This window comes from Ochotona curzoniae, unplaced genomic scaffold (assembly GCF_017591425.1).
Source record: "Ochotona curzoniae isolate NIBS_2020 unplaced genomic scaffold, NIBS_Ocur_1.0 scaffold_3835, whole genome shotgun sequence".
Taxonomy (NCBI): Eukaryota; Metazoa; Chordata; class Mammalia; order Lagomorpha; family Ochotonidae; genus Ochotona; species Ochotona curzoniae.
This window is the reverse complement of record NW_024467114.1, coordinates 27,903,628-27,928,677: the sequence shown is the minus strand read 5'-3', so window position 1 is coordinate 27,928,677 and position 25,050 is coordinate 27,903,628. Positions and strand designations below refer to the sequence as shown.

Below are 25,050 nucleotides of genomic sequence, written 5' to 3'. Positions count from 1 at the left end.
TGTGGCGCCTTAGCCTCTCATCTTACAGTTGCCCCAGCACTGGCTGAAACAGCTCATCACCGTCGCCAGTAATCAGCTGGCCACACCTCGAAGGGATAATTTCTGGATGCTTTGTGATTCCATATGTGTCCATATGGCAGCACCACAGTTGTGATCGCTGTAGACTTTCAGCAAGTTTTGAAAGTGAAAAATGTGGGTCCTGCAGGTTTGTTCTTTTTCAAGATTTGTTGGGGCTCTTCTGATTCCCTTGCACTGCCTGTCTGTTTCTTTAAAAAAGAAAAGAAAGGCTCAGGTTTTGATGGAAAATGTGCTAGATCTGCAGATCACATTGGGAACTGTTGTCATCTTCCTAGTCAGGCAGTTGAATGTGAGGTATGTTTGCATTTATTCAAGCCTTAATTTGTCCATTCAATGACAGTTTTTTTTAAAAAAGATTTATTTTATTTTTATTGGAAAGGCGGATATACAGAGAGGAGAGACAGAGAGGAAGGTCTTCCATCCGATGATTCACTCCCCAAGTGAGTGCAACTGCTGATGCTATGCCGATCCGAAGCCAGGAGCCTCTTCTGGGTCTCCCAGGCGGGCGCAGGGTCCCAAAGCTTTGGGCCGTCCTCGACTGCTTTCCCAGGCCACAGGCAGGGAGAAGGATGGGAAGCGGGGCTGCCGGGATTAGAACCAGCGCCCATATGGGATCCCAGAGCATTCAAGGCGAGGACCTTAACCACTGCACCACCGCGCCAGGCCCATCAATGACAGTTTTATAGTTGCATTTTACAAAGTTTGCGCAACTTTCATTATATTTATTCTTCAGTGTATTATTGATGCTACAGTATGAAAATGGTTTTTCTTTATTTCATTTTTGGGTAGTTTGTTGCTAGTCTATACAAATGCAGTTTATTCTTTGGTATCGATCCCTGGCTGGAACCTCCAGTATAGAGTTGAATAGACATAACTGGAACGGACATCTTTGATCTTTGACAGAAGGCACCCAGTCTTTCAGCATGACCTCTCATGTAGCCAGTGAGTTTTCCTACATGATCTTTATCAGAATGAAAGACTTCCCTTCGCTTCCTAGTTTGGCAAATATTTGTATCATGGAAATGTTTTGAATGTATTCTTTATTCAGATATCATTGGGGTTTTTTTTTCCCTTTGTCCTATTAATACATTGTTTTGATTTTCATATGCTGAAGCTTTCTGCCATTCCTTGGGTAAATTATACAGGGCCATTGTAATACTTTTTATGTGTTCCTGAGTTCAGCTTGGTACTATCTTGTTAAAAAGACTTTTGCATCTGTGTACATGAGGCTGTTAGCCACAATTGTCTTGTAGGATCTTGCAGTATCAAAGTAACTGGTTTCTTTATTTTTTAAATTTTTTATCATACAGATCCTTAAGGTTATGGATATGTTCTTTCTGTTATTAGACAATATTAACACAAAATATAAGGTCAAGTGATACATATGTAAACATATATGTATATTTGTCTAGAGGAATTATAATGGAGGCAAGTATACTGCAAAGTAAAGATATATTGCAGCATGCATCTCTGCTTTTGAATAAAAGATGGACCCCCAATGAAACTGTTAAAATATATCTTGACAATGGAATGCTCTACTTTCTACCATTGTCTTTACTTACAATGTCATGATACACTTAAATAGAAGACTGGTGGGCTTACGACTTACTAAAGGGCTACACTGTTAAAATACCAGAGGGATGGGGAGAGTAACTGGTTTTATAAAATGAATTTGTAATTATTATTTTTTTTTTTGGAATGAGTTTTGAAATACTGGTTTTAACTGTCATTTTTCTTGAGTGGCGTTTTTACATTTGGAAAATATAAAGCAAATATGAGTTTTAAGTATGTGTAGGGTAGTTGATAAATCCCAGATTGCATGTAAAGATCAATACTGCTGCTGATTCATGGGAAATGAACTTGAGAGCCATACTAACAGTTTAGTTTTGAAAGATGTCGTGTTTCAGAAGCGTTGAGGTTTGGGATGGTGAGTCTTCCTGCACAGTGACGTGGGTCCTAAGTTCTGTTTCTCTTCTCCTTTGTGTTGCACGTGTCTCAGCAGCGATGCAGCAAGTCTTGGAAAACCTGACGGAGCTGCCCTCATCCACGGGAGCAGAAGAAATAGACCTTATTTTCCTGAAGGGGATTATGGAGAATCCTATTGTGAAGTCACTTGCCAAGGTATAAAGGGCTCATTTGTAAAATTACCAAATTTATTTTGCATATATTTCTATAGAGTTCCTTTCAGATGTTACTGTTTCAGAACTTGGTTGATCGTACCTCAGGCAGAGTTAGCAAAAACAGTAATGCCTGCTATATAATGAAATTATAAATTTTGCAGAAACTTTTGCCTTCCTGAGTATAACCCTGGACCACAGGATGAATGGTCTTAGTTTTGGCCTAACACTTTAAAAATCTAGAGAAATGCAAAGTAGTGTTATAATTGGGTCTCTGACAAAGAACATAATCCTAGTTCAACAACAAGTTACTGACTTTCTTAGATTACGATAATATTAAGCATCATGCATTAGAATAATGTGTTGGGCTCCTTTTCTCTAGTAATGGTTTGAAATTTTGTTTCTTTTTTCATAACCCTTGTATTTTAAGTCTGTTTCCATTGTCCACACTAAACTCCTCAGTTTGTTCATAAATATGCTTTTACAACCATTTTTTGGGAATCCAGTTTTATTTCACTTACACTCCTTCCCCATCATAATTTTTTTGCTGGATGTCACTAGACTTTAGTGCAAGGTTGGGGAAACCTATTTTTTTTTTCTTGCAGAGGGCCATTAGAGTGTAACTTTTGTGGCCCTTGTAAACTTTGAAAACAGTGTGCTGTAGATTTATTGGACTTGGAGTCCCACCTGCAGTTACCTTGTGAGGGCCAGGTGTTCCCCACCCCTGATTTAGTGTACTCCCTGCTTCTCAAGGTGTGGTTTTCAGAAATCCCAGGCCTCCATGATCATTCCTGCACATTGTCCTCCTAGAATGAGAATTGCTTCTTTTTTATTTGTTTGTTTTTTAATCCTGCTCTTTTTAAAATTTATTCCAAGAATGTCAAGAAATCATGCTTTTTATACAGTTTTCCGTTATACAAGAAGGAATTTTGATGGTCTTAGTGACTGTTGAAATAAGCCCAACCTGTTGAAACCCATGTGAAATGTTTCCTCTGGGTTCATAATGGAACTTTCAAAATGTTTTTTATGCTCGCTAGTCTGATGATTTTTAGTTTTTACTGTCCATGTGTCCGTTGGGCCCCCTCCCTCATATATGTAATTTGTGGTTTTTGATCTGTGGGTTTAAAAACTAAAACTAAAATAGTATAAGGCAGTTTTAAATATGTTTATATATTCTTACCAGTTGTTCACTTTGTTTCATGGCTTCTCATTTATGGAAATGTATAGTGATGAAGTACTGGGGTCTACCATGTCCAGATGTAGGGGTACAATGCAACATACATCTCTGCTTCCAAAAAAACTGTTGGAAATGTGTAGGTAATGGGAGGTTGGACTATCTGACATTCTGTACCAGCAATGTTGGGGCAAACTTAAATATGAGACTGATGGGATTATGAGTGCTTATGAAGGACTATACCATTGTATACCAACAAGGGGGAAAATCTGTTGGGGGGTGGGAGTTTGGGGGGAATCCCAATCTGTACGAAATTGTACCACAAAATTCAAACTAAAAATATAAAAAATAAAAAACAGCATTCCTCGGCAAAAAATTATATATATATATATATGTATGTATTTTTATAGTTTCCAAAGATATTTAAAATAGATTATATTGTTTTTTCTGCCTCCATTTTATGAGTGAAAACTAAGGTTCCAGCTAGATAAGTGGTTTGCTTGGGGGTCACTTGGCTGGTAAAGGACAGCAATGAGGTTTGGGATGATGGTTGTCTCTTTGAAAGGGGGGTGTGTGTTCTAAATAACTTTACTTTAGTGCATAAAAATGTATCAGTTGTATGTCCCTGGTGCTCAGAGAATCATTCTGTTTGTTGTTACCACAGTTGAAATGGACAGATGGCTTTTGAGCAAGTGAGGTGTATCTATAATCATTTGTTAAGAATGAGGTAAACAAAATGACCCAGTAATCTACCATATTCAAATAGATTGTCAGTGCACAAAAGGCAGTGGTAGTTCAAATTCCTGCAATGTGGATGAAGACATTAGCTTAAGATGAGTGTGAGCCTAGCAGTTAAGATGCCTGCTTCACACGTTGGAGTCCCTAGGCTCGTTCCTCACTCTGGCTCCTAGCTCCAGCTTCTTACTGATTAAGACCTGCCCCAGAAGGCGGCAGTGGTGGTTCCAGCCACTGGATTTGTGCCACCCACATGGGAGAGCCGGATTATGTCCTGGCTGTAGCCTCAGTCCAGCCGTAGGCATTTATGGAATAAACTCAGTAAGAATGCACACTCCAGCTCCTCCACCTACCCCACTCTCACCTCAGAATAGTTAAGAACTGTGTCTCTGTGTAAGTTTTAAAGAAGCTAAGTTTTGTGCTTCAGAGTGGACTTGTACAAGGACAGCCCAGTAGTCTTGATAGAGGTTAGAATTCTATTAACAAAGATGCCTGGGATTTGTGAGGCAGAGTATGAGACAGGAGGAAACTGAACAAAGGAAGTGCTCCAGGCATCTTTGCAGAGATGCCCTTCAAATTTGGGTCCAGACTTGAGTATATAGGAAGTGAAATGCAGTGCACGGAAAGAGCCCTGGAAATGAGCATACCAGTTTGCAGAGCTTGCAAAGGGTGGATAAGCACATGCGCTCCCACAGCATAAGTGGGGAGTTATTAGCCCTAATTCACATTAGTGAACCCCAGAAAAGAATAGACTTTCAGAAATAAACTAAAAACAATGACAAGTTAGCTTTAAAAAGCCCCAAGTATTTGGAAATCAAGTAATAATTTTAACATTTTAATAAATTAAAATTTAATAAAACAAATAAGAGTGTTTATTAAAATAACTAATTTTTAAATTATTCCATCACATATAACCATGTTTCAAAGAAGAATATCACAAGGAATAGTTTCTTAGCTGAGTTAAAATTAATATTCAGATCATAGCTATTAAAAGCAAGAAAACAATTCTAAGGGGGAAAAAAGTGTCTGTATTAGAAAAGAGAAATGTCTCAAGGCGGTGAGCCTCAAGTAAATAAGAAGGGAGCCAGTGAAACCAGAGTAAGCAGGACCAACTAAGGAATAAATACCAGAGTGTACAGTGAGGGGGTGGTGGCACAGGGGATTACCCCTGGGACGCCCATATCCTGGTACTGATTCACTGTTTCAGGTCAGTACTAGTCACAATTTCACTCAACTGGTATGACTAAAATTGATTAAAAAAAACGAACTAGACCAGATAATTTTTAAAGAGCAGAGTTTTTCATTCTTCTGACAGTCTGTTCTCAGGGCTGTGCATGAGCCTACGGTGATGAAGACAGTGTAGTTGGAGCGTTCTGATCAGGAGCCTGGGAGGAGGAGGAGGCCAGCACACCCCGCCGGCCACTGGACATGCCTGTCCTGACTGCGTACAGTCAGTCCCAAACAGTGTAGTGTAACAGCCATTCATGTGACGTCACATCGTGTTAGGTACTCTCAGAGGTATTTCTAAAATAAAAGGGAATATGGGCATAATCCGTATTTGCAGAGATGTTGAGGGGGCTTGGGCGTCTGCAGATTTGGATATCTACAACTGTCCTGAAGATAATCCCCCACTGTTGCTAGGGGCAACTGTACAGGTTCAACTGATGCTCCTTAGTAATGAAGGCCTTGGTCATTCTGTGGGAAAATGTTACTGTTTTCAGTAAATATAACTAGAACAATTGAATATTCACACAACAAACAAGTGAGCGGTGTGTGCAACAGTCAGCTAAGAATGTATTGTAGACCTAGAACCAAGACTGTCAAGAACTCCTAAAAGACCATACAAGGAAAAATTGGGATTTAGTATTAAAGCCTTGTATTTCTTAATTTATGAAATGTGCATGTTCATCATGTACATGGTGTTTTGACATGTGTATTCATCATGGAGTGGCTAAATTGAGCTAATTAACATGTATTAGCTCACATAAGTTGTCTAAAATAACACAAAAATCATGGGAAAAATTTAATTGGTAGGCATTATAGCGCAGCAGGTTAAACCGTGGTTTGGAATGCTTGTATCCCATATCACTGACAGGTCCAGTCCTGGCTCCTCTGCTTACAGTCTTATCTGCTTTTCCTTCTCTCTGTCATTCTACATTTCAAAAAAAAAAAAAATTTTTTTTTAGAGAACTGAAGCATAATGAGAATTTCATAAAATTGATTTTGTGAAAATAGAGACTTCTCTTAGAAAAAGACACATTAATGAAAAGGTGAGCCGTAGTAGAGCGGTTAGATGGCCTTGGGGACTGCTGATCTCATGCAGAGCCGGTGCAGTCCCTCAGTCCACTTACTCTGGCTTCTTGCTGATGGACACCTGGAAGCAGCAGGTGACAGCTCTACCACGTGGATCCCTGTCTCCTAGGTAGGACAACTGGATGGAATTCCAGGCTCCTGGGTTCAGGCTGGTCCAGCCCCAAGCTGCTACGAACCAATAGATGGGAGATGAGTTGTGTGTGTGTGCCTCTCAAATGAGAAAGTAAATGAGAAATCCCGTAAATTTTATTATTAAAAAGAAGAAAAAGAGGCAAGTTACCATGTTAGGAGGAATATTCACAAAGCATTCATGTTTCTGGTGTCTTGCTGATGGTAATGTGAAATGGTACCGCTTCTTTGAAAGACAATCTAGCAGCATCTTATAAAGCTAAACATAGCCTTTCCATATGTCCCAGAAATTCTGTTCTTTGGTATGTTTTTTTTTTACATAAATTGATAACAGCAGCCTTCACACCAAAGTGAATAGCTGCTTTATCTATAACTGCTAAAACTTAAAGCATCTAAGAAGTTCTTCAGTAGGTGGATGGATGAAGTGTAGCTCTTCCACATGCCGTAATATTCTTCAGTGGTAAAAAGAAATGGTCTGTCAACCAATAAAAGGACTGGGAAGAACCTTAAATATACATTGCTAGAAAAAAGCCACAAAGACCATTTAAAAAATCAGTAGTAGGCCAGGGTTTTGAAGGCGAGAGTGGTGAGAAAGAGGGTTGAATATCTGTCGGGAGTAGGGGAAGTTTCTGAGGCCGTGGGGCAATATGATGCCGTAAAGGTTGTCAGACAGCGTGTGTCTGTCAAACCCGTGGAACTGCACAACCCAGAGTGAACTTTAGTGTGAGCTGTGGGTTTTAGTTCAGTCTTGGTTCATCAGTTGTGACCAATGAACCACACCAATACTAGAATGGATAACAGGAGAAACTGAACATGGATTCGGGAAAAGTTTCCGTGTGTGTGGGACCTCTGTGCTATTCAAATTTCTGTGAACCCCAAAATTTATCAAGCAAAGTTTGTGTGTGCATCTGGTTAATGTCTTCATCTGGTTTTGATGTTAAGAGCAGTGCACACCTGATAGAATACATTAGGAAGTATTTCTTCTGCTTGGTTATCAAAGAGATTGTAGGAAATTGGTATTGGTTTTGGAAGAGTGATGGCTGACTTGATTTTGTTGGCAGGGATATTTGTCTTATCTGTGTCTCCTGAATCATCCAAAGAGCTGGCTCATTTCATCTCTGTTATCAAGTTTGTGGGCTTAGAATTGTTCCTGTGATGTGCATCCATTATGTTCCCCCTTTATTTGACCAGTATCACTATATTTTTGCCTTACCTCTTTTTTTCCACTAAGTGGCAAAGAGGTTTTCAATTTTATTGATGTTTTCAAAGAACCAAATTTTCTTCTTTCAAATAACCTATTTTCCTGATTTCCATTTCTCTCAACACTTCTTTAACCCATGTGTTACTTAGAAGTGTGTTGCTTAACCTCTTTTTGATTGTTTTAGAGCTTTCCATTTATTTTTCTGTGGAGTCTGAAAACGTACTTGGCATGATTTTTATAATGAATTTGTTAAGGTGTGTGGTGCAGCCTCTGCTGCTGTCTCTTGGTGAACGCTGTATGGGGAGTTGGAGAAGAAATGTGTTCTGCTGTTGGGGTACCTTGCAGAGTTCGCTGAAGTCCAGCTGATGTGTGGCACTGTTCGGTATCCTACCTACTGTCTGCCCGCGGGGGCCTCTTCATTACGGAGCGAGGAACTAATGGCCAATTCATGCAGTGATCCTTGCAGCTGTTATATTTTGTCATGTGCTTTGGCACCCTGTTAGGCATGTATACATTCCGTTCCGTTATATCTTCTGGGAGAATTGACCCTGTTGTTACATGATGCCCATCTTTGTCCCCGATAATTTTTCTTGTTCTGAAATGTGCCTTGTAAAATTAGCACAGCTCTTAAAGATATTTCTTTTTCTTTGGTTCTCTCTAGCTTGAATTTTACTGGTGTAGGTTTAGATTTGGGAGTTATTTATGCTGCTCCGTGTTCCCTGAGCTTCCTCGGTCTGTGGTTCGGTATCTGCCGTTCATCTTGGGAAATTCTGTCATTGCAGCTGCTAAGATTTCTTCTGTTTCTTTCTTCTCCTTCCAGTATTCCCATTACGCATGTTACACCTTTTGTAATTGTCTCAGAGTGCTTGGACATTCTGTTCTGTCTTTTGCATTTGCACCTCAGAAGTGTCTGTTGCCGTGTCTTCAGGCTCACTGATGGCGTCTTCAGCCGTGCTGAGTGTGAGCTGATCAAAGGCGTGTTATCATTTGTTCGTCTTTTGTTGTTATTTGTATCCTGTACTTTCTTAGGGTTTCTGTTTCTTGGCTTAGCTTCCTACCTACAATGCTCTTTTGTGATGTCCGCTTTTCCCACAAGGGCCTCTAGCATGGTGGTCCTGGATATTACACGTTGCCAGCCAGAGAATGACAGCTCAGGTCTGAGTCTGGTTCTGAAGACTTGCCGTGTGTCTTCAAACTGTGTCCTTTTGTTATTTCTGTTGAAAGCTGGTCTTTGGCTAAAGGAACTTGAAGCAAATAGCTTTTACGGTGAGGTTTATCTGGCTTTGCCATGCTGTAGCCATAGGTGTCAAGCTAACCTTTCCTCTGATGCCTTGTCTTTTATTGCTCATGTTATCTTCAGATTTCCCCCAGACTTCTAGTTATGTAAAGTCTAACGTTCTTTTAAGTTGCATTCTTATTATTATACCAGAACCGCATTGCTGTGGTGTTGAGGGTGAGGGTTAGTGTTTTTGTAGTCCTGTGACTAGGTCTGAATCTTGTGTGTGTTTTCCCTCAAAATAGATGAATCAAGAAGGATGGATTGAATATTTTCCTTCCCCTGGGCTAGACCAACTCTAACAAAATAGTTTCCTTTAAAAGTGTCTCATTAAGAAAGACCAGATACATTAAGGGTATCTCTGAATAGCTGAACTTGCCTAACCTTCCTTTTGCTGAAAATTTGAACCATTCTCCCTCCAGTTTTTACTATGAGAACTTTGTAGGTATCCTGGATTTTTAAGAGTTTTTATTTAAAACACAGAATGACATAAGAGGGACAGACAGAGACCTCCCATTTTCTAGTTCACTCTAAAAATGGCAGCAACAGGCAGGGCTGCACTGAAACTCCAGCTGCACCTCCAGCATGCTGGGGCAGGGCCCAAATGGGGGGGGGGGCGGTCACCTGCTGCTTTCCTAGACCTTTAGCAGGGCTCTGGATTGGAAGCAGCCCATCAGACACTTGAACCAGCACTCCAGTATGTGGTACTGGCATTGTAAGTGGCATTTAAACCAGACACCACAGTGTCCAGTCCCCCATCTCCCATCTGTAAAGCTGACAAGTATGAGAGCTCTCCAGGACTGAGCCCATCAGCTTCTGGATTTTAATTCCCCACCTTGTCTACACTGAGCCTGTGCCAACGCATCAGTTGTTCCTCTAAATTTCCCTAACCTGGTGCTGATTTCAGTGGAAGTTTCTACTTCTAGATTTCTGTCCAAACAAGCTGTGATTCCCTGTATCCATTTGTCCAGTTTAGTGGGTAGCAGTTTTCCATATGACTTCTGATGAATCTAAAAAAAGAGTGGCTGATTTCCTCTTTATTCAGCTTTTTCCCCCCTCATTCTGAGAACAGAAGGGATGCTTTCTTAGCTCCTAACATCCTATGCTCTTCTAAGCGTTTTCAAGAACTAATAAGCAATGACTACCTATCCATGTTTATGAGAAGATGAAAAATTTTATATGGCTTCTAAGAGTGAAAAACAAATATTCATAGTGATATTATTACTGTTAAGTGGTTGTGTCACTTTAGATATAGTCCACAAGTTTTAGCAAAAATAGTTTTTGTTATTGTTTCCAAGTTAAACAGAGACTAGATGGAGGACTCCTGGGCACTGCTTGACTTCCCAGATGCCTGCAGTGGCCAGAGCAAGAACTCTGTCGCATGGTGGCAGAGACCCAGCTGCTTGAACCATTGCCTGCCTCCCAGGGTCTACATTAAGCAGGAAGCTGGAACTGGTAACCAGAACTGGGTATGAAACCCAAACACCCCAGTGTGGAGTGATGTGGCCTCTTCACTGGTGTCCTATCCAACTGGGCTGAGTGCCTCCTCCATAAAATGCTTTGGGTTTACAGGTATGCTTGGTCCGTGGACCATGTTTTGGTGAAATACTCAGAAGTTCTGAAAGAACCTTTTCTTTGCAGTTGATTTTTCTTAGGTGCAGTGGTGAACAGGGTTCTTAGAACTGGCCATACAGGAAGGCTGGGCCATATTTGTGTCAAGTCTGAGTTCCAAAGAGGCATTTGTGGTATATTCTTCTGTCCGCTTCTAGCAAGTGAAATCTGTTTGTTCAGTTAGATTTCGTTTTGTTGTTGTTTGTTTGTTTTGTCTTTTGCTGTTACAGAGAGAGAGCGTTCATCCATTGGTGGTTCACTCTCCAGATAGCCACAACAGTCAGGGCTAGTCTCACACAAGGCTGTGAAGTCCAAGCACTTCCACTGCTTTATTAGGCACATTAGCAGGGAGCTGGGTTGGAAGTGAAGCATCTCTATGAGATGCCAGCAGCTTGGCCTACTTTGCCACAATGCCAGCCCACTTCTAATAATGTCATTTCTTGAAGGAACCAAGACACATTTATTCAAGTAAGCCCCTCCAGTAAGTCTTTAGTATTGCCTTCGCCTTTTTTAGTTTGATTAAACTCAAGTTGGCACTTGCCTGTTGAATGCCAATAAATAGATTCTGACTTTAAAAGTGAATTAGAGGTCCCGAGTTCTTTCACTATGTATCAGAGCTTAAAAAGCTACACCTTAATAAATATGAACCAGTATTTGCTTCCTTGGGAAAAGTAATATTGATCCTGTTTGAGCCTAATGAAGTTTCAGAAATTGGTTTTCCATGTTAATTGTCGCAGTAACTTGATTTATATTCTCCAACTGCCTCCTGCCAAGAATTTCTATATTGTCTAATTAGATTCTTTTTTCTCAGAAACCAATCTATGCGGTTCATGTGCTACACACATGCACAGCACCCTACACATACATGTTCACACACACACATACATCTATGCTCCTTTGTCTCTCTCCAGTCTTGCTCCATTCTCCCTTACCCTTCCTGATAATCTTACAATCTATGGAACTGTATCACAAAATGATAATAATAAAAACAAGTAAACTTAAAAAAAAAATGAATAGCTGCCTGCAAGTGTGCCTGGGAAAGCAGCACCAATTGGTTAAGTGCTTGGGCCCCTGCTATCTACATCGGAGACTGGGATGAAATTCCTGGCTCCTGGCTTCGGGCTGGCCCAGCCCTGACTGTTGTAACCATTTGGGGACTAGACCAGCAAATGGAAGATCTCTCTCTACCTCTGTGTAAATAAATGTTTTAAAGATTCATTTAAAAGGCAGAGACACATGGAGAGACAACTGATGATCTATTTCAAAATGCCCACAGCAACCCAAGTCAGGCCAAGGAGTCCGGAAGTCCACAGATGAGTGACAGGAGTGACAAGAATCCAAGTGCCTCAGGGTCAGACCTGCCATCCCCTAGGGTAAGAGTTAGCAGGAAGCTAGAATCTGAAGCAGAGCTCGGATTCAACCCCAAACACTCTGATGTGTTGAGGTTGGGTGCAAGCGTCCCAAGTGGAAGCTAAACATTGCCCCAATTACTCCTAGTTTTTTCATTGCTTTAATTTAACCAGTAAATATCTGTATTTAAACAACTGACAATTTTCGCTTGTTTACAGGAATCAATTCATTGTGGAGTTACCCACCCGTCTTCCAATGATGATAATCATAGCATGGTCTGTGATGAAAGTCCTTATCATCCTGTCCTTGTCTGGCTTGTGTTAATGCTTTCAGAAAATTACACATTTACCCATTCCAATTCTTTGTGACATTTTCTAGTCTATAATTTCTGTTTCCTTATCAAAGTCTAATAGAAGCTTCTTCCTCTGTTTAAATTACATTTGCTCTTTTTGACTAATTTCTTTTCATTTAACAGCTCTTTCTCAAGTTATCAGGTTTTTTTCAAGTATCAGATTTTCTTTAAAATGTGGCTTATTATGTAGACATTGCATCCAACTAAGAACTATTTCACACTGTGAGTTACATAGAAAAAAAAAAAAACTACATTGAAACAAAAAGACCAGAGTTGCTTTGTGGTCTTTACAAGTTAAGCCTCCCCCTGGGATGTTAGCATCCCACTGGGCACTGCCTAGAGACCTGGTTGCTCCACTTTGGTGAGCTCCCTGAAAATGGTCTGAAAAGCAGAAGATGGCCCAAGTGCTTGGGCCTAGCTACCCACATGGGAGACCCAAAGTTGTTCCAGGTTCCTGACTTTGGCCTAATACAAGTCCCAACCGTTTATTTGCCACTGTTTGGGAGTTGTGGGGGGGCAAATCAGCATATGGAAGACTTCTCTGTGTTTCAGAGAGATAAAAATAAAAATTTTAAAGCAAGGAAACAAAAAAGATTGTCTTTTGAACATTAGAATATGGCATATGTGAACTCTGAAGGATCCCCACCAGTGTGGTGGAAATGCCATGTAAAATGTACACCAGGTGTCTGAAACTGTTACCACTCCAATCTGGATTTTTCTTATGCACTTACAGAGATGAATCTTTAAATGTTTGGTTTTGGCACCTTACATGGTTATGTTTCTGAGTTAAATCTTGATAATCAAGGTTTTCCCATCTTCAGAATTACATACAAGCCATTTATTAAACCAAAGGCCATTTTTAAAATGAGCCTGTCTCATGTTTTCTCATTTAGAATATAAAACTGCTTTGTTGGTGCAATTAAAGGATAATTGACATTACCAATTTTCTGTGACACTGAAATTCGTGGTCTATTTTTCTGTGGGAAAGATTGTGAAAATCTGAATAACAAAACAACCCAAGGCACAGACAGGAGAGGATCATTCAGGGCCAGAGTCGCCTGCTCTGAAAGGGTTTATCTGCTGATGTGTTTTTTTTTTTTTACTTCTTTTTATTATTATCATTTTATGATACAGTTCCTCAAATTTCCCTTATCCCTTCCCCAATTCTCTCCCCCCTTCTGAGTTCCCCTATATTATTACTACAGTATAGTAATACACAGTCATAAGTCATTCATTGCAGGCATGAGCACTGGCAGAGTCCAGCATCCTATTGTCTGCTGATTTTAAGAATTAAAAAGTAGTGGCTTTTGGATTCTGGGCTTTCCACAATGATTTTCTGTCTTTCAAAAAATCTGACATGCTGGTTCTATGCCTTTGTTTTTGCTATGCTCATTTCTGTCATTTTGATAAAGTGTAAATAGCTCCCAGCATTTGAGCCTCAACAGGGAAGTGGTGAGGAAATGGTGTCAGTGGGCAGGGAATCCATGGTTTTAAAAGTCGCCTAGCCTCTTCAAAAATTTTGTTTATATATATATATATATATATATATATGAATGAGTTCTGTTTTATGATGTCTACAGTAGAAATAGAAGCCAACGTTTATTAAATTACATAATATATTTATCATAAGATACACATATATCCTCTGATTGAAATACTAAATTTGGTTTCTTTGAGTTAGTATTTCAAGTATTAGTGTTCAAAATTATTATTATTGTTGTTGTTTTTTAATCAGTAAGTAGGCCATGGTTTAGGGCAAAACAAGTAAGTGCTGTTACTTGAAGTCACGGTCACTTTTTCAGGCTCACGAGAGGCTTGAAGACTCCAAACTAGAAGCTGTCAGTGACAATAATTTGGAGTTAGTCAATGAGATTCTGGAAGACATCACCCCTCTGGTCAGTGTGGACGAGAACGCGGCAGAACTAGCTGGCATACTCAAAGAGCCGCACTTCCAGGTAACCTTTCCCTGTCACTGTGCTCCCAAGTACCAGTTAAGTTCACGTTTAAGGCAGTGAATTTCTAAGTGTATAAATCCCAACTTAGGTATTTTAATATCCTGATGCATTGAGGATACATGAATAGATTTACATGGTCAAATATATCTACATTTTATAAACACACAGTATCTATAACGGGATATGTTAACAGTGGGTTTTCTTTTCTGTGGTTAAACAAAGCAGCTCTAATTCACCATCAGGCCACATGCAACAGATAATTTTTCACTGAGATAATGGACTTTTTTCTTGTTTGCTCCTACTCTGTTTTCCAGTCCTCCTGGGGCCCAGTAATGCACATTTTGCGTACATTGCTTCTCAGGCCTGGGCTTGTCTGCAAATCTTAGCACTGAAAATCAAATGGTAACACCCTTTTGTTCTGTGCCAAAACGTTCTGTGAGCCTCCAACAGTACTACTGTGAAAAATGAAGATTTATAGTGAGATGATTCCCGCATAAGTCAGTGTAACTGGCAGAGAATAAAAATGACACACGTCACAGCCAGCCTCGTGTAGGATCCAGATGGTTAAGTTCTTCTAATGTGTTTTGGATGTTATCCTGAGGATGGTGGGAAAGCTTTGCAGGAGAGTGTGTCACACCCCAGTTCCCAGCCCACATCTAAGGGTGGCATCTGGCTGGAGCCCCCACTTTGCCTTTGATCATGTCAGCCTCTTGAGAACAGCCCCTTGTAGGATGTCCCCCTCCCCGGATTTGACTAGTTGCTTCCCCCCCCCCCACTGTATTGTTTAATTATCCCTTCGATTTCCTGTACACAGAAGTCGTGGCTGAAAGATTGGTGATTCTTTCATTAGTTGGACCTAGTCTGTATTGTAAATGGTGTGAAACAATATTAATTAAGCTACCTGAGTGGGGTGGGAGATTGGCACAGGGGTTAACAGACTCCTGTATCCCTGTGTAACTGCCTGTGTTCCCTTGCTCCACTCTGAATTCTGCCTTCCTGCTAATGTCTGGGGAGACAGCAGTAATGTCCAAAGCACGTGGGACTCTGCTACCCATATGGGACATCCAGATCCACTTCCCAGCTCCTGTGCATTCAGGGACTGAACCAGCAGATAGGGTTTGTTCTCTCTGTCTCTCATAAACAAAAATATAAATGACAGCAGATGATGTATAATATTTGGATAGACTACCACCAACGCTAAGATTAATGTCTTAATTAGGGTGATGATAATCCATTCACCAGGAAGTAATATATTGTGCTAATGTTCTAATTTTTATACAACTGTCATTTCCTATCAACCACTCACCTGTTGATAAATAGTGTACCTAGCCCATATCCGTGTTTTCATTAGAAGCTGTAGCATGAAGACTGTACTTGAATAAATATTTTTTTTAAATGTTGCAGCATGAATTTTTTTATTTTCTTATTTATCATCTGCTCTTTTTCTATAAACAAGTGAGCTGCTTCTCATGAGCTCACAGATTCTGTAATGTATCTCCTACCAAAAGGGCAGTGGTATTCTATATCTGATCCTTCACCAATTTTCAGTGTTCAAAAGTTATCTAAGGGCTGGATGCCGTAGTCTAGCAGCTAAAGTCTTTGCCTGACACGTACCGCTGGGATCCCATATGGGCACCGGTTCTAATCCCGGCTGCCCCGCTTCCCATCCAGCTCCCTGCTCGTGGCTTGGGAAAGCAGTGGAGGATGGCACAAGGTCTTGGGATCCTGCACCCGTGAGGGAGAACCAGAAGAGTAGATCTTCCTCTCTGTCTCTCTCCCTCTTTGTATATCTGACTTTCCAATAAAAATAAAATAAATCTTTTTAAAAAGTAATTTAAAGTAGCAGTTTTTTTTTTAATTAGTTTATTTTTATTGGAAAGGCAGACTTACAGAGAGAAGGAGAGAGAAGTCTTCCATCTGCTGGTTCACTCCCCAAGTGGCCACAGTGGCTAGAGCTGAACCAATCCTAAGCCAGAAGCCAGGACCCTCTTCTGGGTCTCCCACATGGGTGCAGGGTCCCAAGGCTTTGGGCCATCCTCGACTGCTTTTCCAGGCCACAAAAAGCAGGATGGAAAGTGGGGCAGCTGGGACACAAACCAGGGGGAGGGTTAGCCAGTTGAGCTATTGTGCCAGGCCCTTAAAAATAGCGCTCTTGAGTAGTAAAAATGAGTTTTGTTACTCCTTCTATTTTTAAGATACCATTGTGAAATTGTGAGTGGCCCAGCTCCTCCACTTTGCATCCAGCCACTAGGCCTGGGAAAGCTGTTAAAGATGTCCCAACTGGGCCCGCAAGTGGTTAAGGTCCTCACCTTGCACGCCCGGGATCCCATATGGGCGCCGGTTCTATCCCGGAGGCCCCACTTCCCTTCCAGCTCCCTGTGGCCCGGGAAAGCAGTCGAGGACGGCCCAAAGCTTTGGGACCCTGCACCCGCGTGGGAGACCTGGAAGAGGCTCCTGGCTTAGGATTGGCATAGTATCAGCCGTTGCGCTCACTTGGGGAGTGAATCATCGGACGGAAGATCTTCGTCTCTCTCTCCTCTCTGTATATCTGCCTTTCCAATAAAAACATAATAAAAATAAATCTTTAAAAAAAAAAAGATTTCCCAACTGGGACCCTGTCCCTTGGGACCCTGCACCCGTGTCGGAAACCCAGAGGAAACTCCTGGCTCTGGTTTCTAATAGGCTCAGCTCTGGTCATTGCAACCAATTGGTCAGTGAATCAGCAGATGGAAGAGCTCTCTGTAAATCTGCCTTTTCAATAAATATAAATCTAAAACACTTTAACTGGTTCAGCGTTTGGCAGAGCAGTTACTCTGCCAGTGAAGATGACTGTCCCTTTGGGAGTTTCTGGGTCAGCTAGTGCCCCGGTACCCTGGTCCTAGCTCTTGCTTCCTGCTGATACAAACCCAGAGAGGCAGCGTATAGTGAAGTCATTGTTCTCCTGACACCCATTTGGGAAGCCTAGATTGACTGAATTGCTGCTGCTCTGGCCCAGGTCTCTTACAAGCCTTTGGGGTAGTGAATCAGAACATGGGCTGTCACTTGCTCTGTCCCCTACATTCCCTCCCTTTTTTTCTGTATGTCTCTGTGTTTCCTCTGCCTCCCCTGCCCCACAAAAAAAGTGACTTTTTTCAATTTCTTCAATCCTAAAGCAGGAATGTTAATAAATCTGTTTTAAGCTTGGTGACTTACTCCATCCGTGGCTAATAACCACAGGCTGTTCTGGCTCGTTACAGTCCCTCCTGGAAGCCCATGACATCGTAGCATCAAAGTGTTATGATTCCCCTCCATCGAGCCCAGAAATGAATAACTCTTCTATCAATAATCAGTTGTTACCTGTAGATGCTATTCGTATTCTAGGAATTCACAAGAGAGCTGGGGAGCCACTGGTAAGTAAATGAATCACTGCCTTCCTCACTCTGAAATAGTTGGTGGCGCAGTCACTTTTTGTTTTGCTTTGTTTCTTTCCTGGTGTATTCTTGCAAAAACTGTATTACTGATTGTTTTATCAAATTAAGTCCATCGAAAGGCATAAATGCTTTTTTCTACTCCCCACATCTTAGCATAAGTTTTATGTGTAGAGTTAACCTTTCTTGATGGAGCAGCAGATTGCCACAGGTGCATGTAGCTTAATGGGCTTGAGATGTCCAGTAGGTGAGAACACAGGAAAAGTTAGGAGTGATTCATAGATCTAGTTTTGGAGTTTTCTTACATATATTCATAAATATTTAAATATGTCTACTCAACAAAATACATGGCAATTCTGTTCCCCTTATTCACTACAGGGTGTAACATTTAGAGTTGAAAATAATGACCTTGTGATTGCCCGAATCCTTCATGGCGGAATGATAGACCGGCAGGGTCTGCTGCATGTGGGAGACATCATTAAGGAAGTCAACGGCCATGAGGTTGGGAACAATCCAAAGGAATTACAAGAATTGCTGAAAAATATTAGTGGAAGCGTCACTTTAAAAATCTTACCAAGTTACAGAGATACCATTACTCCTCAGCAGGTTAGTAATAAAGTATTTGATAATATTCCTTATGCTGCTTTAATCACCTTGGTGGATAAAACCAGAAGCTGCTAACTATTGTACTGATGAAAAGGAAAAGCCAACTGTCTGACTCAGTGATTCTGAATCGCCTCGTTTATCCAGCAAACATCATTGAGGTGTGTGACCTTCTCAGCGTTCTATCAGGCAGTTCAAACCACCTCCCGCCTCGTGTTCCTGTGACGGGCAGGCCAGATGAGGGATGAGGGCAAAGGGGATGGGTATGGCTGAAAGATGACCTTCAACGCTTGGTTTGCATACGTTTGGTTTGGGATCTGTGTTTAGATGTAACAGATAACTGGACTTTAGAATGTTGTAAAGATGATCAGCCACATTATGTTGGATGAATTTGAATCCTAGAGATCAGGTCGCTGGCACACGCACATGTGTACGTATTTGCAAGTGCGTGGTGATTGTGAAAGGCAGTACTGACACATAGTTAAATCTTCTGCTTGGGTTTAAATGCTGGTTCTTCTGCTTGCTTGGTTAGTTTCTCTGAGCTGAATTTTTACCATCTATGTATTCAGAGATAATATTTTTCTCCTCACAAGATTGTTGTGAGGAGTCAACAAGTTAACTCACATCATGCTTGCAGAGCAGCGTCCGGCACCACTGCTGTGATGGTGGTGGTGAGGTAGCTGTGCGTACAGAAACAAAGTAACAGAAGATGCACGGAGACACTGGCAGTTCCGGTCCGCACGTTGGAACTGAGGAGAGGGTTTCTAAGTCCAGATAATGAAGCAATAGAGGGAATACCTGGCAGTTTTTTAGTTGGATACCTCCCCTGTTCAGGTTTGTGCTGGAAATTTTTCTTTTGGTACATGAGTGGCATTCTGTTTTCACTCTGTGAAACTCTGTGTTGTCATTGTATCTTATGTTCTTAAGAGTGACATAGTTCAGTTTGTATATTTCCATATCATTCTTTGAGAGAGCATTGATTGAGTGGTCTGATCTTTAGAACATAGGCTAAGCTACGTAACCATGAGTTTTATTGTATCAATTGGAATTCTGAAAAATAAACTTGATAATGAGCATAGCTGAAATGGAAGTAGAGACTTCATCTTCAAAAGAAAGAATTGTGGGCAATATATATTTGTTATTGAATGTTAGTTGTGATATAATATTGAGGAAAGTTTTGTTGATTCCCTCTACCCCCGCCCCGCACCACACTGTGATCCAAGCTCCAGAATTCTTCCAGCTCACCACGACGTAATGGACATTTTAGGACAAAACAAAAGTTTCATAGCAGTAATAGCTTGGATTTTGGCCCAGATACCCTTGTAAATTTTGCACCTGGTGAAGTGATTTGCATGAAATGCATGGATTTTTGCCACACATGTTTTCTCAAGCTCTGGTTTTCTTTAGTCCTTAGGTGGGAGGGGAGCTTACAAAGTCCACAGGGAATCTCGGGCCCGTCCTCCCCTAAAGGGGAGACTGAGACATGCAGGACTTCACGGCAGGACTTTTTTTTTTTTTTTATGAGAAGGAAAGCTAAAAGTGTTACCTGTTACACCAAAGCATTAGCCACAAGCCAGGACCACCCTGGCAAAATCCTGGGCCACTTCCTGCGGAGAAAGCTGTGGGACAGCAAGGACATTGAGCCTCCTCAGCTGCTCCAGCTGTAGCTCCACTGTGTAGCATGGTTGTCCTCCCCTGATCGGCAATATCAGTGACTATGACCAACCTATGGTCTGAAACTATTAAATGGAAAATTCCAGAGGCAAAATCATAGGTTGTATTTTTGCACCATTCTTGTCCTGCCTCTCCCCAGACACGAAGCATGCTTGTGTCCAGCAGCCACGCCTGTGTCCAGCAGCCATGCCTGTGTCCAGCAGCCACGCTGTGTTCACTACATCTTGCCCTTCAGTGACTCACCCTGCTTCACTATCAGGGCCACAACTGCTCTGCTGCTGCAGTGCTGTGTTCAGCTAGCCGCCGCCCCCCCCCACCTTTTTTTTTTTTAAATTCAATGATGTCTCAGAGAACATGAGAATGATACTAGCAATTCAGATGTGTCAAAGAGAAGTCATAAAAATGCTTCCTTTAAGTGAAAAGATATAAAAAAAAATCTCAACTTTAGAGTCTGATGCTGTAGCCTAGTGGCTAAAGTCCTCACCTTGGCGCACGCCCGGGATCCCATATGGGAGCTGATTCTGATCCCGGCAGCCCTGCTTTCCATCCAGCTCCCTGTCTGTGGCCTGGGAAAGCAGTCGAGGACAGCCCAAACCTTTGGAACCCTGCACCCATGTGGGAGACCCAGAGGAGGCTCCTGGCTTCTAGCTTTGGAGTGACACAGCTCCTTGCCATTGCAGCTGCTTGGGGAGTGAATCATTGGATGGAAGATCTTCGTTTCTGTCTCTCCTCCTTGTTGTATGTCTGCCTTTCCAATAAAAATAAATAAATCTTTAAAAAAGTCTCCATTAGCAAAGCAGTCATATGCTTAGGTTGCTGAAGTCTACATAAGAATGAATCTTCTCTCTATTAAACTGTGAAGCAGGAAAGAAATCCATGCTAGTTTTTCTAATACACCTCAACTTGCGCACATTATGGCCACATTGCATAGCAAGTGCTTAGTCAGGATGGAAAAGGAATTGGAGTGTAGGATTTGGTGCTAACTACAGGTGCTTTGGGGTGCTGTGGAGCCTGTCCCCCCACTGCTGTGTGAGCAGCTGCAAGGCAGGCACTCTTCGCCCAGCCACATGTTGACTTTAGAGTGGTCAGTGGATCTCCTTATTGGAGCCCTTTGAGCTGCTGGTCAAAAGTCCAAACTCTTCTATGAGACAGGTATTTTTAAATTTGAGAATCAGGGTGAGGTAGGAATTGTAGCCTTGTGAAGTGCTTCAGCTTACATGTAACTTAGGTGTCCACAGACCGCTGTTGGTAGTGTTTCACGGAGGCCAGCTGATGGGAATGCTGGTTCCTCCTTTCAGGTCAGGGTGATGGGGGCACCAAATAAATTTTAAAAGAAAAATTGTAGAGCCGTTTCACTGAAGCTGTACATGCAAAAATTCTCAGCAAAATGCTAGTAAAGCAAATTTATTTGTATGGAAAAATGTAATACAATATGCCTGAGCTGGATTTGTCTTAGGAAGACTAGCATAGTTTTATGTAAGAAAAATCTGTAAGTGACTATATTAATAAACAGAACCTTCTGAATATTCAAATCTTAGTTTCTCCTTTAAAATCAAAAACTGAACTCTCAGCTAGCTGCCAACCCTAGTGCCTCATGAAACTCCATTTCCAACAAAATGAAAGACTCCAACCCCATCATAAACCAAGGACAACTTGCCAAATTTCAGGAAAATTGCGCATTGATTTAAAAAAAAAAAAGTCCCCCTCAGATGATAACGGCAACAGTTTCTGTTCAAGAAAAATCTTCAGTTCTCAAAGAAATTAAACAATACTGATACAGAGGTGGTGAAGAGGAGTGGGTGGAGATCCGGTTTAGTAGTACCAGGTTCCACCCCTGGCATCATCGGACGCCTTGGCCATTCCTGGCCCTGCTGAGACGAGACAGCTGACGCAAATGCCACTGGCCTCTCCCGGCAGCCTGGTGTGTGGAGAAGCTTCAGGGCAGGCAGCAGCTGGCCGGCCAGTCACCACGCACCACTGCGGAGGGAGGCTGTTCTTCTTCAGCGTTTTGATGAGGCTTCCAACAGCAAAGCAAACCAAATTGATTCAACTGCTCTAACACAAAAATCTTTTTCAAGAATTATAACTGCTTTTTGAAAATGTTTTAAAGTCTAACGAATTATAGATCTGTAATATTTTAAATTCCTGTATTAGGATACTGCTCTCTAGATACTTCTTGGACCAAGTTATTTATAAGCCACAGAAGTGAGAAAGTTTAAAATGAAAGTGAGTAGTCTTTACATAGTTTAGGGGGAAAGGCCTCTCAGAAGCAAAGGATAGCAGAGGCAAATTGTGGAAGGCAGACGGTTTGGGAAGGCAAAATGAGCTATCGACAGCAGAATTTGGAGCATAAACTATGCCCAAACAACTTAGCTACAAGAGTTTACAATGTTTGAGAATAAGGTCAGTATTCAGAAGTTATTTGCATTTTTGTCATCAACATCTATAAACATAACTAAATTTTGATTTGCAAATTAGAGTGTGTCACATTTATTTCTAGGAATAAATCCAAAAAAAAAAAAATTCTGGACCTCAGCACACCAAAGATGATTAAGAGAATCAGAGGGACAATATTATGAAGATATGAAGATATCTGTTTTCTTTAAATTGACTTGTAGATTCAGTGGGATTCTACTCAGTTTTCCAAACGAGTTGTTCACAGAATTTGATAGAATAAGTAGCCAAAGAACCAACAGAGGATTATCATTAATATGTAGCAATCAGAGTATTCCAGTGTTGGCATTGAAATAAACAGCATGATCAGTGAAAAAAAGACCCAGAGCTCAGGAAAAAAAAGACCTGCACATATGTTACTTTAGTGTATGATAGATAACAAATTGCAGTGAAAAAAGAAACTGTTCAATAACAGAAGGAATTGGTAGATTCATAACGGCAGTATTTAAAATTGAATTCCTGTTCTCAGAAAAATCAAGCGTAAGGGAACCTGGGTCAGTAACACTGCTCAGTAAAATGAAGATATGTTTGTAAGAATGTCACGGTGATAGTCCGTGTAAATAACATGTTTAATAAAGTGTGTAGTTCAATAAGTACGGGCTATCATGTGCATCTGTGAAGCTGTCAACACAACCAAGGTCATGAGCAGATCTCTCACCCCAGTACATTTCCTTAAGTCCACTTGTGTCAGGCCATCCTGCCCACCTGCCTGCCTTCCCTCCCTCCCTCCTTCCCTCCCTCCGTTTCTCTGCCTCCCTCCCTCCCTCCTTCCCTCCCTCCGTTTCTCTGCCTGCCTCCCTCTCCTCCCTCCCTCCGTTTCTCTGCCTGCCTCCCTCCCTCCCTCCCAGGGTAGCCACTGCTTTGCTTTCTGTGATTATAGGTATGCTTGCATCCCACCACCCTGTTTCTTTTTCTTAATATCATCAGATGGCAAAAGGTTGTAGACTTGGGAGAATAGCTTACTGCCAATACTACCTCTCAGAGTAGAGTGTTCACAAACTCTGCGGGGCAGTGATTGCCTAGAGCGATTGCTTTATTTACATGCAGCTGGAAGCAAGTAGACAAGCATGCAAATAGTAACTACATCCAGAGATACATGTGTGTATTCCTTCTAGTTCATCCCTTCTTATTCACAAGAAGTATTCTCTTGGGTAGCTATATCCCTGTTTATTCATCAGCTAACTGATGAACAATTTTGTGTTACCATTTGGGGGCTTTTACTGATAAACCTGCCATGAACATTTGTGCATTAGTCTCAGGTGCATAGAAATTCAAGAATTGGGTGATAAAAAAGGTATATATTGAACTTTTAAGGAAGTAAACTATTTTCAGATGTAATTGTATCAGTTCACACAGATGTGCTCTGGTCTGGTTAGTTTCCGCCATCCTGACGGATGTGCGGTGGTTAGGGTTTGCATCCACATTTCCTTAGCAGTTAGCATTATTCCGTTTTTTTTGTTTTGTTTTGTTTTGTTTTTCGTGTGCAGTGCTGACGGTCTGCTCTCCAGAAGCACGAGTGCCTCATCAGAACTGTGATTTGCCAGGACTATTCCCTTCTAGTCTCTGACCTGTTTTTCCATTGCTTAACAGCGTCGGTCATTCGAAGGGCAACAGTTCTTCATTTTAGTGAAGTTCAGTCTGTTGTATTCTTTCACTCTTACAAATCATACTTTTCATAAGAAATCTTCGTATGGTCCAAGACCAGAAGATTTTTTCTCCTGTGGTTTCCTCTGGGAGTTTGATGGTTTTATGTCTTACATGTTATGGCCAAATGAAGTATGCTTTTACATTTCACCCATTTTCAACATATTTAAAGAAAAAAAACAAAGTAACACACTTTTTAATTGTATTTTTCCACCAACTTGTTAAGTTTCCTCAGGTGTTAGTTTCCTTGAAGTTGTCCCATCGTTTTATCTAAGCTCTCTTCATTTACTTCTTCATACTTTCCATTTTGGATAGCTGTTTATATCATTTTTTTCTAACCTTTTTTTAAAGATTGATTTATTTTTATTGGAAACTCAGTTATACAAAGAGGAGGAGACACAAAGAAGAATATCTTCCGTCCTCCGCTGACTCAGCCCCCAGTTGGCCGCAACGGCCCGAGGTGCACCAATCTGAAGCCAGGAGTTTCTTCCGGGTCTCCCACGTGACTGCAGGGTCCCAAGGCTTTAGGCTGTCCTTGGCAGCTTTCCCAGGCCACAAGCAGAGAGCTGGATGGGAAGTGGAGCAGCCAGGATTAGAACCAGTGCATGCAAAGTGAGGACTTTAGCCCGTAGACCCTGTAGTGGCTCTTTGTGTGACTCACTGATTCTTATGCCCTTCTGCAGTCTGTTGCTGATCGCACCTGATGGAGTACCCTCTTTTATGTCTGTCATGTGTCTGCTTAACATGCCAGATCCTTCCTCTAGCTTCTTGAACCTAGGAATCCAATATGTAAAGTTAAAATAATTATTGTAATATCTTTGTCTATTAATTCTATCACAACAGGCCATTTAAGTAATAGAATTTTCTACTCATTCCAGGGCACATTTCCTGCTTCCTTATGTACTGGTCATTTTTATTGGCTCCCAGGAATTGTGCGTGTTAACTCAGTGTATGCTGGCTGTTTAGTCTTAAGCAGG

At 41.3% G+C, this 25,050-nt stretch overlaps 1 protein-coding gene across 1 annotated transcript in view; it reads left to right on the top strand.

Annotated features, from left to right (window-relative positions):
* The window catches only part of PALS2 (protein associated with LIN7 2, MAGUK family member), a 68,035-nt gene that overhangs the window by 19,772 nt on the left and 23,213 nt on the right, over positions 1–25,050 (top strand). The window contains exons 3-6 of the mRNA XM_040964948.1: positions 2,075–2,199; positions 14,139–14,291; positions 17,528–17,680; positions 18,077–18,304. Of these exons, the coding sequence (XP_040820882.1) occupies positions 2,083–2,199; positions 14,139–14,291; positions 17,528–17,680; positions 18,077–18,304 (651 nt within the window). The 5' untranslated portion in view covers positions 2,075–2,082. The remainder of the gene's footprint in view (positions 1–2,074; positions 2,200–14,138; positions 14,292–17,527; positions 17,681–18,076; positions 18,305–25,050) is intronic.